Below are 15,934 nucleotides of genomic sequence, written 5' to 3' on the forward strand. Positions count from 1 at the left end.
CGTTAGAAAAAAATCGAAAAACTGTGACGCACTGAAAGATGCCTCTGAGAAGGAGCATAGCAGTTCATTCGATTTGCCAAAAACCCAAGTACAGGCTATTAGGGATTTTCTCCGACGCCTTCCGACTCCTAACCGCCATTCCATATTTAACCATAGACCTAGAGGGATTTCTCTTTCCTCTTGTTCTGTCATCTGGCATTCTCTGGTACTTTGCCAGTAAATATAAAATAAGGATGATTCAAAAATCTACATCTCTTCATAACCTTGTTAGCATGGAACTGTTTTTAATGCCGTGCCAAAAAGGTAAAACTGCTAAGCAAACAAACATTTCACGCGGTGGATTAGTCCGCAGTTTCCTTTAGGTCATCGTTCATAGGTTGTGATGTTTTTTTGCCTTCTCTGCTATCTTCTTCCACTCACTCCGGTCCTGAATCTTTTCTCTCCAGTTTGCAATTTCCATCTTTGATATATCGTCTAGCAGTTGATCTTCCCATCTTATTTTTGGTCTTCCTCTTGGTCTATTTGTTACTGGTCTCCAGTTCACTATCTTCCTGATCAGTTCTTCTACCCCTCTTCTTTGTGTGTGTCCAAACCATCTGAGTCTTTGTGCTTTAATGAATTTTACTATATCTTCTCCTTCAGTTATATTTATTATTTCATGGTTCATCAGCCTTCTATATTCCCCTGTTTCTGTCATCACTGGGCCATGTATTCTTCTCAAAATTTTTCTCTGAATTATTTTTAACTTTTCTTCGTCTTTTTTCGTAACGCACATTTAGACCAGGGCGCATCTGTAAAAATATTAGTACATTTGGACGTTGAGAGGTGACTCAAATTTTTTTGCAGAAATTGCTTGAAAATAAATCAAATAATATTTGAGTTATCCTCCCTCTCAAAAAGGTCCGGAACATTGTTTAAGGGGGGGGGTATGGTTTGAAATATTTAATTTTTTTATTATTTCAAATAAAAGTGCATACTTTCAAGAATACTGTCTAAAAATTTCAGATTTATCGGATTAAAATTACCAGAGATACAGGGTGTTGAATATCCCTACCTTCGACTCGCGTTGCCGCGGCTTCACGCCAGCACGCTTGAGCGTAGTGAGAAATGTTAAACAACTGTTCGCCTTCTCTTTTGTAGATTACTCCGCAATTCAAAAAACATATTCCAATGTTCATCACTTTACGATTTGGCAGACAAATCAGAAGATGAAGATGCAGTTGTCAAAACTTTAAACGCATTTTTCTCAAAACTGCTTTTTCAAATGCGGTGGACATTGTAACTGAAAAACTACTTGACCGATCTACCTGAAATTTTGCATAGATTTTCTTTAGACATTTCGTGAGGTAACAACGTCGAGATATTTTTCGTTTTGTGCTTATTTTTTCTTAAACAATATTAAACCTGTTGGTTTTCACAACATTTTTATCAAAAATTTCGTATTTTTGATTTCTGAGTGATACCAAAAATTCAAAAATCATTAAAAATAAAAAAACTCGACGTTGTTACCTCGTGAAACTCATAATCTAATTAAATCTTTTTGAATTTTTTGTTTCGTATAATCCAGTGATAAGTTCTGATGTCCACCGCAAAATCCATTTTTTTGAGCTGCCTGCCAAAATTTGTCGCCAATGGCTTATTTTTCAATATTTTGGATTGAATTTTTTCTTAAAAATTCTTTGAATTGTACTTAATATGTTTATTTAATTTAAAAATAAAATAATTCTACCATAGCTTCGAAAAAAAATCACAAAAATGTGCTTGATATGTTGATTTCAAACCATACCCCCCACTTAAATAATCAAAATGTCAATAAATTAAGGAAAAATTCGATTTTTTTCTTGGTTTTTTGATTATAACTTTAAAAGTATTCATTTCCGAGAAAAGTTGTACTGACATAAAAGTTGCGTAATTAAATTTCCTACAATGTAGAATTGGTTAAAAATTTAAAAAATAGTCACCCTTGTTGCAAAATAGCAATAATTGTGAAAAAAACATACAAAAACAAGTATTCGCATTTTACGTTTTTCAACCATTTATGCTACACTTAGGACTTAGGAACTTTATGATACAGTAAAACAATACTGTAAAGTTCATTAAGATCGGTTTAATAGATTTTGCAAAATAAATTTTGCAATCCAGCTTTCGTAAAAAAAATTCATTTTTTAAAATGTTACAGGACTGAAAATAAAGCAGATAGCAAGTTGAAAATTTTTTTGCGTATAGAAATGTGCTGTACCTTTCATTTGCAATTTTAAATTATCATATGTTTAATATCATGTTTAAATAAACATTAATTATTGGTGCTACGCGCAGGACAGCGGATTGTTTGCTCTGATTGGGCATTCCAATGACCTTTGACAATGATTGATACATTTTAATTTTTATTACATTTCGATATAAATAAATAAATTTGTTTATTGCAAAATAAAATCACATACTCTATCCTTTGAAATAACACTTTTATTAGCAAAAACTTTCTTTGTTCATATATTTTAACTTAAATAATAAAAGTTTATTATTTTTAAACATATGCAATTGTTTAAACAATATTTCACAAACAATAATAAAATTAGTTTGATTTTTGTGGAATTAAAATATTAAAATACAACAACATATAGAGTAAGAAAATAATATATTAGATAAAGATTGGAAGAAATTTTGGTGGAAATCAACTTGTGTGAATCGAACACCGCTGTCCTACGCGTAGCACCAAAAATTATTGTTTATTTCAAAAATTTTCTGACGCCGTGGTAATTAATCGATTTTAATTTTGAAAATTGCAAATGAAAGGTACAGTACACTTCTATAAGCAAAAAAAAATTTCAACTGGCTATCTGCTTTATTTTCAGTCCTGTAACATTTTGAAAAAATGAATTTTTTTTGCGAAAGCTGGATTGCAAAATTTATTTTGCAAAATCTACTGAACCGATCTTAATGAAATTTACAGTATTGTTTTACTGTATCATAAAGTTTTTCTGGGTGAAATATGAAGGTCCTAAGTGTAGCATAAATGGTTGAAAAACGTAAAATGCGAATACTTGTTTTTGTATGGTTTTTTCGCAATTTTTGCTATTTTGCAACTAGGGTGACTATTTTTTAAATTTTTAACCAATTCTATATTGTAGGAAATTTAATTACGCAACTTTTATGTCAGTACAACTTTTCTCGAAAATGAATACTTTTAAAGTTATAATCAAAAAACGAAGAAAAAAATCGAATTTTTCCTTCCATTTTTGACATTTTGATTATTTAAACAATGTTCCGGACCTTTTTGAGAGGGAGGATAACTCAAATATTATTATCTGATTTATTTTCAAGCAATTTCTGCAAAAAAATTTGAGTCACCGCTCAACGTCCGTCTCAAAACAGATGCGCCCTGGACTAATTACTTCTGCTCCATAGGCTATCACTGGTCTAATTGCTGCTGTATATATTTTTGATTTTGTTTTTTTGCTCAGGTTTTTGTCCTTGAGTAGTCGGTGGTATTTCCAATATACTCTATTACCTGCTTTAATTCTTTCGTTTATCTCTATACTCCTTCCGTTTTTGCCGTCCACCATCACCCCCAGGTATTTAAAGCAATCTACTCTCTGGAATGTATTTTCACCTATCTTTATTTTTGTTATTCTGTTTACATTGTCTCTTGTGCTTATGAGGTATTTTGTTTTATTCTGATTGATTATTAATCCTCTCGTCTTTGCTTCTCTTACAAGGGTTAAAAGTGCCTCTTCTAGTCTTTTTTTTATCTCGTGCTATCAGTCCTAGGTCATCCGCATATCCTATGATCTGTGTTGAGCTTTGAATAGTCTTTTCAGGCCTGTGTCCCTAATTACTCCTTCTAGAGCGATATTGAATAGTGTCGTTGACAGACTGTCACCTTGTCTTACCCCAAGTTCTATTTTGATGTCGTTTGTATCTCCCTCATTTGTTTTAACTTTTGCTGTTGAGTCTTTCATTGTCATTCTAGTTAGTCTTATTAATTTTGCCGGTATCTCCATTTTTTTTCATTTCTTTTAATAATTGTTGTCTGTATATGCTGTCGAAGACCTGTTGGAAATCGATGAATAGTATGTGTAATTCTATGTCATGTTCATAGTTTTTTTCAATCTTCCTTTTCTAAAGCCCTGTTGGTATGGTCCTATAATTTTTTCTGTGTATTGATTTAGTCGGTTTCTTATAATTGTGGTCAATATCTTATACGATGTATTTAGTAGCATAATTGCTCTGTAGTTGCAGCACTTAGTTGGATCTCCTTTCTTAAAGATTGGTGCGATATGCCCATTTTTCCATTCTAAGGGCATGCTTTCGTCATTCCAAATTGTAACCATTAACTTGTGCATTCGCTTCGTGAGCTCCTCTCCTCCGTTGATGATCAGTTCGTTGTTGATTTCATCTGGCCCTGGCGTTTTGTTTACTTTTAGTTGTTTTAGTACCTCCATGAATTCCTGATAAGTAGGTGCACCTTACTTTTCATCTCTGTTATCTCTTATATCCTCATCCTCTGAATCTGCCTTGTTGTTGTTTTTGTATAGGTTCGTGAAATGTTTTTCCCAATCTTTTTTGTTTATTTTTGTGATAATAATAACTAAATAAACTGTAACTGTAACTGTAAATAACTTCTTATTAATACTGTTAAAAATATTTTTTTAAATTCAATTTAGAAATTACTTGTTTCATATTTTCATTATGTATTACAGCAATTTACTTATGATGTAGATTAGAATGGACCATTGGCTGTCAAGACGTGTAGCGATAATCCAAAACAGTCGTAAGTTCGTGAAATATACTTTAATAGAACGCTTGACTTTTATTATAGAAACAAATGTGACAAAAATTTATAATTAATGTAGACAGTTGACCCAATTCTTATCATTTCGAATCGAAAAAAACAGATGGAAACTTGAGCAACAATTATACGAACGCGACTTATAAAATCGTTTAGGACGATTAAGAAATATTTTATTGCCTATAGAGATAATGATTATACGAATTATATATCAAGGAATGAACGGATAGTTGACTGGTATTCGACAATAATAATTACGATACTACTCGTAGATAGTAATGAACACTTTTACTGGCAGATAAAAAATATTCGACCAATAATCGTATTCATTTCATAAAAATAGCGTCAATAAACTTAATATAACAAAACAAGGGATCGTATTTTTCTTTCGTTCGAAATACTTTTTTTTGAAATACTTCAAGCATTGTCGGAACAAATAATTCCAGTACTAACATCATTATACAATGAATGTCTTAGACAAAGAAGGTTTCCTAATAATTTTAAACAAGCAGAAGTTATAATAATACATAAAGGGGAAGATAAAGATCCTGCCTTACCGAAATCATATAGACCGGTATGTTTATTGAATGCAATGGGAAAATTACAAGAAAAATTACTATGTAAAAAATTAAATCAAATAAGAACAGAAATTGGATTACATCCTGGTCAGTATGGTTTTAGGAAAAGTAGATCAACAGAAGATGCAATAAATAAAGTATTTGAAATAGTAAACGAAAGCATAAAAAAGTATGTTTTAATGATCTTTATAGACGTGTCTGGGGCTTTTGACAATCTTTGGTGGCCGTCATTCTTTGAAAGACTTCGAAGAATGAGATGTCCAAAGAATCTGTACGGAAGTCTCAGAAACTACTGTCAAGACCGATATGCAAGCCTAAGCTGTCCAACAGGAAAAAAGACAAAACATATCACAAAAGGATGTCCACAAGGATCAGTTTGTGGACCTATGTTCTGGGATGTAATGCTAGAGGAACTGTTGGAACAATTGAATATAGATCCTGAAGTGCTTGGAAGCATAGCATATGCAGATGATTTGTTGTTGATCATAGATGCAAACTCAAGAAGAGAATTAGAAAATAAATCAAATGAAGTATTAATAAGAGTAAATGATTGGATGAATAAAGTAAAATTAACAATATCAGATTCAAAAACAACATATAGTTTAATAAAAGGAAATTTAGAAAGAGATCCAATTATAAAAATTAGAGGGAAAACAATAAAAATAAAAATGGAAACAAGATATTTAGGTATTATAATAGACGAACAAAAATTATTTACAAAACACATGAATTGTGTCTGTGAAAAGGCAACAAAGATCATGCATAGCATTGCTAGTCTAGCACAGAAGGAATATAGAATTTCGTTCCGACAGATGAGAATATACCTAAGTACAATACTTGCATCAATTGTAGGGTACGGTTCAAGTGTATGGGCACATAGATTAATAAATAAAAAAAATGCAGAAAAATTAAATAGAGCTCAGAGAGGATTTCTTGTAAGAATGACGGGAGCATTTGGAACAACTGCAACACAGGCACTCACAGTTTTAACTGGAGTAATGCCAATGCATTTAGAAACACAAAAAAGAGCATGTAATTATTGGCTAAAAAAAGAAAAATATGAAAAAATAATACAAATAATAGGATTAGATATAAGAAATAAAAGAGAATTAAAAGAAATAATAAATAGAAAAAGACAAAATGAATGGGAAAATTCAACAAAATCTAGACGTTTATACAATTTTATACCAATATTAGAAAACATTCCAAATTATTTTAATCCAAAACAAGGTTTAATACACTTTTTAACAGGACATGGACCGTACCCAACATATTTGGAAAGATTTAACTTAAAAGATGATGCATATTGTGAATGTGGAGAACTAGGTACACCAGAACATATAGTATTACATTGTGAAAATACTATAGAAAATGAAGAACATAGAGAAATGAGAAGAAGATTAGAAAGAATTGAAATAAGAGATATATTACAAAATGAAGAATATTTTGAAATATTAAACAATCTCACACAAATAATATCTAAAAAACAACAAGAAATCTATAATAATAGAAGAAGACAACCAATAATCCAACCCTGATGAAGTTGAGTAAGATAAAGTTAAAATAAATAAAATAAAATATAAATTCAAAAATAGATATTTACAATTATAATAATAATAATTCAATATAAATAAATAAATAAAAATAATAATTCAATACATAATTCATGAAATTTAAAAAAAAAAAAAAAAGAAAAAACTACCAACTCTCTTCTGAAAATAGAGGGACTGTCTTTATAACTTAGAAGGGAGTTGATAGTACCAAAAATATTTTAAATTGTTTATTTAAATTTGTTTGTTAAACGTAATTAATAGATTATGGCAAATTGTTAATTGTAAAAATAGATTTAATAGTTGAGTAAAAAATGTAAAAATATAAAAAAAAATATCTGTAATCCCATCAGGAAAAACGACCTGGATTAGTCACTAGAGGCCAGGTCATATGTATAAATAATAAATAAAATAAAAAAATAAATAAATAAATTTTCTTTCGTTCGAATGTAAACATTTTTATTTATTTGAGTTTTATTATTATTTTCGTCAGTTTCCGTCTATCTTTATTTTTTTTTTTCGCGAATACATCGCCTGGGAATATTAATTATTACTTTATTCCAAAGAGTTTTCCTATCTATCATTGCGAAAATTACAAGAAATCTCTTCCAAATTTCCCTTTCTTCTTCTTCTGGATCGGCTACTATTTCATTGGTTTCATTTTCCAACAATATTTTCTATCTAGGTTTTCAAATTCCTGCTATTTCTTTTCTTTGTGGTCGTTTCCACTCTGTTTATTATTTTACCTGTGATCTATTGTTTTTTCTTTTTAGTTTACTTCTTTCTTCCTATTTTAGATTTAGATCTGCTTCTGTTAGGATATTTTTAACCCGAGAAAAGTCGCGCTCTTTTCTGTCACACGATCGGTCGCGCGTTAGATTAAATCTAACTTATTTGAAACAAATTTTTACGTTATAGTATTTTTATTTACTTATATTAAAAATATTTATTTCTAACACGAGGGATACACGAAAACGGATCAAACGCTAAGATAAAAGACAAACAGATACAAAGAAATGGAACAAACACTAAAATGTATCCACAGTATATAATTCCGCTGGTATGTCGGTCTAATTTTTGCGCAAAGTGCCTACAACTGTTAATTTATGATTAATATAGAGATCGTTTAGATATGTATAGATATCTCAGTACAAAATAAATCTAGACAATATACTAGAAAATTATACTTGAAAATTTTGACCTACGTTTTCAGTCGCGTCGTTAGATTTTATCTAACAAAAGTCAATTCTACTCATATTTAGTTACACTGTCCGGTACCCCTGGACATGTGCATTACCACACTCTTCTTCGAGGCACTTACGAGTGGAAAGCTATGTTGCTAAATGTTTCACCAAGTTGATAGAAGTTGTTTATCTATTGGTTTAATATCTCTGGAAAAAAAACACTTACCTCAATGAATCGCTTAAGCGCTTCTTTGCTTAACACGTACCCCGCACCCCCGCTCATATAACCCTGCTTCACGAAGGGCTTAAATCTACAACCAAAGTATATTGGTTCGGTGGGTTTGTTGGGTAGTAGCATATACCTTAAATTTTCTAGTATCACATACCTACAACCAAGGATGGGAATAAATGAGAATTTTTCTTTCTGTTGGAATTTCAATATTAAACAGTTTTAAATAAAAGAGAGGCATTATTCAGTCTTTGCGTTCTTGTATAACGAAACCGAGACCGAGTTTTCTAGATTTCGAGAAGGCTTTTGGTAAAAAACAGGTCATTAAAGATTGAAAAAACTATTAAAAACTGTTCGGATTGACCATCAATAAAATTCCCTAAATGTTCCACTATCCTGGCGATACGGCAACTCTGTGCGAATATGCCAACGTCAAAATTGATGACGTCACTGAATAAACACAAACATAAGGTAATTTCTTACAAGTACATACACCAGTACACGCAGCTGGTTCGCGCAGACAGCTCGTGCCGTTATTTCAGCGATTTCAGTAGCAGTACCAAAGATAACAATAAAAAAGGTACAAGAAGACATCGGGTTCATGAAAAACAAGAGAAAACATGAATGGATAACGTAACAGATCATGGACCTCATGGACGTAAGACGAAAACATATAACAAACCCAATAGAATACAAATAAATCAATATAATCAGTAGAAAAAAGTACAGAGAAGCTAAAGAAAACTGGATGTCAGCAACATGCCTAGAAATCGAACAACGTCAGGAAAGATACGACACCTTTAATGTCCATAAAATAGTGAAAGAAATGAGAGATATACACAAAAGAGACAAGAAACAATATTAAGAAAAAACGAAATAATTCTAGATACATAAGACATACTGAAGAGATGGAAAGAATACATTCAGACTCTTTTGACTACGATAGACCTTGTTCTCCACTATCCAAAGATGATTGAGTAATTGAAAAAGGTTCAAAGGTTCAAAGAACAAGTTTTTTTTAATGCCATAGATATTAGTGGCGTAGAAACATGGATCATGATAGAAAAGACAATAAACCTTATTAATACTTTTGAAAGAAAGATATTAAGAAGGATATTGAGATCCATTTACGACAACGCTATATTTATGGAGAATAAGGTTCAACGACGAGTTATACCATTATTACAAAGAACCTTCTATCACAAATTATGCAAAAGTACGAAGATTGAGCTGGGCAGATCACCTTATAATAAGAATGGATAATGACAGGACACCTAGTAGAACGCTTAGCGGAACTATATTGGGACATCAGCCAGTTAGTCCAGGGCACATTTGTTTTGAGATGGACGTTGAGAGGTGACTCAAATTTTTTTGCAGAAATTGCTTGAAAATTACTCAAATAATAATATATGAGTTATCCTCCCACTCAAAATGGTCCGGAACATTGTTTAAATAATCAAAATACCAAAATATGAAGGACAAATTCAATTTTTTTATTGGTTTTTTGATTATAACTTTAAAACTATTCATTTCTGTGAAAAGTTGTACTGACATAATAGTTGCGTAATTAAATTTCCTACAATATAGAATTAGTTTAAAATTTAAAAAATAGTCACCCTTGTTGCAAAATAGCAATAATTGCGAAAAAAACTATACAAAAACAAGTATTCGCATTTTACGTTTTTCAACCATTTACGCTACACTTAGGACCTTCATATTTTACTCAGAAAAACTTTATGATGTAATAAAACAACACTGTAAATTTCATTAAGATCGGTTTTATATATTTTGCAAAATAAATTTTGCAATCCAGCTTTCGCAAAAAAAAATATTTTTTTTAAACGTTGCTGGACTGAAAATAAAGCAGATAGCAAGTTGAATAGCAACTTTTTTTTGTTTATAGAAGTGTACTGTACCTTTCATTTGCAATTCGCAAAATTAAAATCGATTAATTACCACGCGGCGTCAGGAAATTTTTTAAATAAACATTAATTTTTGGTGCTGCGCGCAGGACAGCGGTGTTATATTCACACAAGTTGATTTCCACCAAAATTTCTTTCCAATCTTTATCTAATATATTATTTTCTTACTCTATATTTTGTTATATTTTAATATTTTAATTCCACAAAAATCAAACTAATATTATTATTGTTTGTGAAATATTGTTTAAAAAATTGCATATGTTTAAAAATAATAAACTTTTATTCTCTACGTTAAAATATATGAACAAAGAAAGTTTTTGCCAAAAAAAGTGTTATTTCAAAGAATAGAGTATGTGTTTTTATTTTGCAATAAACAAATTTATTTATTTATATCGAAATGTAATAAAAATTAAAATGTATCAATCATTATCAAAGGTCATTGGAATGCCCAATCAGAGCAAACTATCCGCTGTCCTGCGCGTACCACCAATAATTAATGTTTATTTAAAAAATTCCTAACGTTGTGGTAGTTAATAGATTTTAATTTTGCAAATTGCAAATGAAAGTTACAGTACACTTCTATACGCAAAAAAAATTTCAACTTGCTATCTGCTTTATTTTCAGTCCTGTAAAATTTTGAAAAAATGAATTTTTTTTGCAAAAGCTGGATTGCAAAATTTATTTTGCAAAATCTATTGAACCGATCTTAATGAAATTTACAGTATTGTTTTACTGTATCATAAAGTTTTTCTGGGTGGAATATGAAGGTCCTAAGTGTAACATAAATGGTTGAAAAACGTAAAATGCGAATACTTGTTTTTGTATGGTTTTTTCGCAATTATTGCTATTTTGCAACTAGGGTGACTATTTTTTAAATTGTTAACCAATTCTGTATTGCAGGAAATTTAATTACCCAACTTTTATGTCAGTACAACTTTTCTCGGAAATGAATACTTTTAAAGTTATAATCAAAAAACGAAGAAAAAAATCGAATTTTACCTTCATTTTTTGACATTTTGATTATTTAAACAATATTCCGGACTTTTTTGAGAGGAGGGATAACTTAAATATTATGATTTGAGTTATTTTCAAGCAATTTATGCAAAAAAATTGAGTCACCTCTCAACGTCCAAATGTACTAATATTTTTACAGATGCGCCCTGGGCTAAGTAGGAAGACCAAGGAATTGGATTGGTGGATAGACGAAGTGACAACAGATGATACAGAGGTACTGAGAGCGGATAACTAGCAGCCAGGGACAGAGACACTTGGAAGCGGATGCTGGGGAAGGTCATGGTCCGACTTGGCCTGTAATTTACTCATTCAGCCAGTTGCAATATACTGCAATAAGCGGTAACGATTTATTTCATTTGGGTTACTACTAATAGGGCTTTTCATCGACTGTCATTTGTGTCGAGCTTCTGTCATTTGTCACATAATATTAATATATCTGCGCCGTACGTCTTTGGTTTGTATCATTCCAGATACCAATAACGTATGACGTAGATATATTAATATTATGTGACACATGACAGAAGCTCGAAACAAATGACTGTGAATGAAAAGTCCTATTAGGGGCATACAACCATATAACCTGAGGACGTATCTTGTTCAAATTTAGACCGGAGTCAAGTGAGTTTCCTGTTGACTGGAGCAGTGTTGCCAATTCAATTAAAAGCCGGGAAATTCAAAAAGTCACGGGCTTATTGACCTGCCCCGTATTACCAAAAAACATGATAGGCTATTTTGGAATGTCCTTCAAAAACCGATAGCATTGAACGTGTTAACCGCTTAAATAACATTGCGCAAAAGATAAAACTAATTGCCTCATATACTTTCATTTTGTTTAAAATCGACAAAAATAAAAAATAAATATACTCACGTATCGTCATCAGCCTTTAAAAACCAATCTGCCGAATCATAGTAATGTTTGTAGACATACTTGAACGCTTCTTTGGTTTTCAACCAAAGATTATCGCGACCTTCCTTCACCGGAAGTGCTACCGAAGGCAGTGAATTATCTGAAAACACACTATTTATCAAAATTACGTACGGTACCATCATTATTTTTAAGTAAAAAATGGTAAATTGTCGTATGGTATGATATTGGACCCATATAGTCCATATTGTGATGCCGCTCCCGTCTGAAAAAAATCTGATTTGGTTTCTTTGCGGATTCCTATTCAAAAATATCTCCTTTAAATAAATCAGAAGAGTACCGGATGAAACTTCTGGACAAAAATTGTTTACACAATTTTTTAAACTAATTCCAAAACTCACCTTTTTCTGGCCCGAAAAATATTTTCTTAGCTTTTCGGGTAATTTTAAATAAAAAAAGTCTCTTGTCATTTTTTTCCAACGAGTTATCAGTGATTTAAGATCTAAAAAAATGCGAAAATACGCATTTTGGACGCTTGAAAACTAACACGTATTATTTTTGAGATTGCCAACTACCTAAATTTAAGTTTAAACATTAAGTTTCAAGATTCTAATTCAAAGAGGACCTAAACCTCTGAGGACTTGAGTCGGGTTGAAGCCTGAGTTCTGTGAAAAAAAAAACTTATATTTATTAGCATTTAGTATTAGCATTTAGTATTATTTGTCTAATTCCTTAGTTGTAATTAAATTTAAGTTGGTTAGGGCCCTGAATGAAGAGTATACCTGCTGGTCAATTTAATGTTTTCGCTTCCTTTTTTGTATTTTTTAGCTTTTTATTTATTAGTAACTACATATGTAATGTACAGTCCCTGGCCATATTATTATGACCACCTATGAATTTTTATAAAAATCAAGTATTCCACTAGGTACGTTTTGTTTAAAATATGATTTTTAAATTTAATTTTGTTATGTAATGTTAATGTTATATATTAACTATATTATATTTAATAATAAACACCAATAAAACATTTCAAAATATTACCTGTTTATATACTTGTTAATAATTTGTGGAACTTCTGACCTTAATCAGATGGAAAATATTTGGGAGCTTGTAAAACGAGAAATTTCCGATGAAAAGGTCACTAACGAAATTGTTTTGACTAAAGGACTAACATATCATTGAAACCACAATGACAAATTGAAGCAAAAAAATTTAACTGCATTCAAAGTATGCCAATACGGATACAAGCGGTAATCAAAGTTAAAGGTGGGTCAACAAAATATTGAAAAAATAAAAATATGTGATATTTTTAAATGTTTTATTGGTGTTTATTATTAAATTAATACATTTAATAATAAACAGCAATAAACCATTTAAAAATATCACATATTTTTATTTTTTCAATATTTTGTTGACCCACCTTTAACTTTGATTACCGCTTGTATCCGTATTGGCATACTTTGAATGCAGTTAAATTTTTTTGCTTAAATTTGTCATTGTGGTTTCAACGATATATTAGTTCTTTAATCAAAACAATTTCGTTAGTGACCTTTTCATCGGAAATTTCTCGTTTTAAAAGCTCCCAAATATTTTCCATCTAAGTAGGGTGAGAAGTTCAACAAAATATTAAAAAAATATAAATACATATGTAATATTTTCGAATATTTTATTGCTGTTTATTATTAAATATATTTTAGTTAATGCGTAAAATTAACATTGCATAACAAAATTAAATTTAAAGATCATATTTTAAACAAAACGTACCTAGTGGAATAGTTGATTTTTGTAAAAATTCATAGGTGCAGTGGCGGCTCGTGATTTTTACAAAAGGGGAGGCTATACCTAACTGTAAAATATCTAGACAAATTTGCACTAGCAAAAAAATGCGCCAAAAAATGTAATTTAAGGCCCCATATTTTGACCATTTTTTATTTACATTTCATAATATCATCCTAATTCATAATTTCATGATATTATCATTTTAAAAATAGTTAGTCTAATAGTAAAAGTTTAATACCAAAGTTTGTGTCGTTTATTTGTTAACAATTCCATCTATTTGTAGATACCTATGCATATCAAAATAAATACAGATTTGAAGTTTTGCAGTCCATACATAATGAAGCTTCAAATTTTTTAAGATACTCAACTGAATTTTTTTAATTCTAAACGCGGCCTACTGCGAATTCAAAAACACGATAAATTACCGATATTTTGCTTTGAGTTAGAGATATCGGAAAAAGTTATTTGAGCAAGTTGTTCCAAATATTATTATAACCCCACATACCAAATTTCATAACAAAATTCGCACTTTTAGATTTTTCATTATTTTTAGTCAGGACCCTAAAATTCGTTGTCCCGAGACGCACCCAACCACCCAACGGAGCTGAGAAGGTACTCTGCCTCCCTTGGTATATCTCCGGGCAGCGTGTGATGGCGCCGTAGATGCCACTGTTAGGAGACCGGGTCTCCTTAAACGCCTGCTGCGCTGCACGGAGCATTAGCAACGGAGAATGCTGGGCTTCTCGGCTCCGTTCGTGCATCTCGGGATAACCCAGGGTCCTGCCTACAATAATATGTAATAAAACTGAGACGCTATCATGCGTTCTAATGCTAATGCTCCGTACGTATGGATAATTAGTGATAATATGGAATTTACACGTTGTATAATAGTGAGAGTAATTATTGTTGTTTTCGCGATTCATGATAAACAAAACAGTATAGAGTGTGTAAAAAATTTATGGGGAGACTGAGCCTCCCTTGCCTCCTCTGACGAGCCGCCACTGCATAGGTGGTCATAATAATATGGCCAGGGACTGTATGTATGTGCGTGCATAAGTATGTATGTGCGCACATGTACATACTGTTATTGAATCGATTATTGTTGAAAGGGGGTAAGCGCCATTTTCAACTTTTCGAGTTACAGTAAAAAACTCTTCTCTCTTTCTTAATTCGCATCATTTGGTGTTGAAAGAAAGCAAGCACTGATGCACTGCATGGATATAGTTTATACTGCGAAACTGCATTTAACACCAAATGACTTGCATATAGAACGAGAGAAGGGTTTTCTACTAGAACTCAAAAAGTTGAAAATGGTGCTTACCATCGTATGGTACCATGGTGAATCGATTCTATTATATTTAAGATATTGTAGCAAACAGTAATTTATTATCTATCGTGGCTGAATGGATCAAGCAATCCAAAGCCAATAAGAAAAGAAAAAAAATATTACGAGTAATCGGGGCTTTCAATTTATACCGTTGTTTTCCAATTGTTAATTATGCGCTTCCAGTCGATTTTTAAGACGCTGCGCGTCGCTCTATATGATGCGTCTCTGTCGCACTATATGATTGGAACACACTGAAAATAATTAATCGAATAAATAAATAAATAAATTATTAAAAAAACTATGTTAATAATAAATTATAAAAATTTAATAAATGGGAATTTCTTGGGAATTCTTGAAGTCTAAATTGAATTAAAATCTGTTCAGAATCTTGAAATATTTTCGCATTTTTCAAATTTTTTCATCACTTATAACTTATCACTTTTTTGTTTAAAATTACTCAAGGCAATCAAAAAAAATATATATATTTTCCGGAGCAAAAAAGGAAATCTTTTGGATTTTTTGCGGGGATTTTGGATGTGTTTAAACAATTTCTGCCCAAAAATTGCGTCCGGCACCCTTCAGATTTGTTTAAAGGGGACATTTTTGAATATGAATCAGCAGAGAAACCGAATTAGAAATGTTTTTCAGACGAGAGCGGCTTCACAATTAATTATGTTCTATTTTTCTACAAATCCCG

The 15,934-nt window shown here is 31.2% G+C and overlaps 1 protein-coding gene across 1 annotated transcript in view; it reads right to left on the reverse strand.

Moving 5' to 3' along the window:
- The window catches only part of LOC114330845 (glycoprotein-N-acetylgalactosamine 3-beta-galactosyltransferase 1), a 47,153-nt gene that overhangs the window by 20,828 nt on the left and 10,391 nt on the right, over window positions 1-15,934 (reverse strand). Inside the window, exons 3-4 of the mRNA XM_050656384.1 lie at window positions 12,135-12,273; window positions 8,328-8,487 (exon numbers count right to left, since the gene is read on the reverse strand). Coding sequence (XP_050512341.1) covers window positions 8,328-8,487; window positions 12,135-12,273 — 299 coding nt within the window. The remainder of the gene's footprint in view (window positions 1-8,327; window positions 8,488-12,134; window positions 12,274-15,934) is intronic.

The sequence above is a fragment of the Diabrotica virgifera genome, chromosome 7 (genome assembly GCF_917563875.1).
Source record: "Diabrotica virgifera virgifera chromosome 7, PGI_DIABVI_V3a".
NCBI classification, from domain to species: Eukaryota; Metazoa; Arthropoda; class Insecta; order Coleoptera; family Chrysomelidae; genus Diabrotica; species Diabrotica virgifera.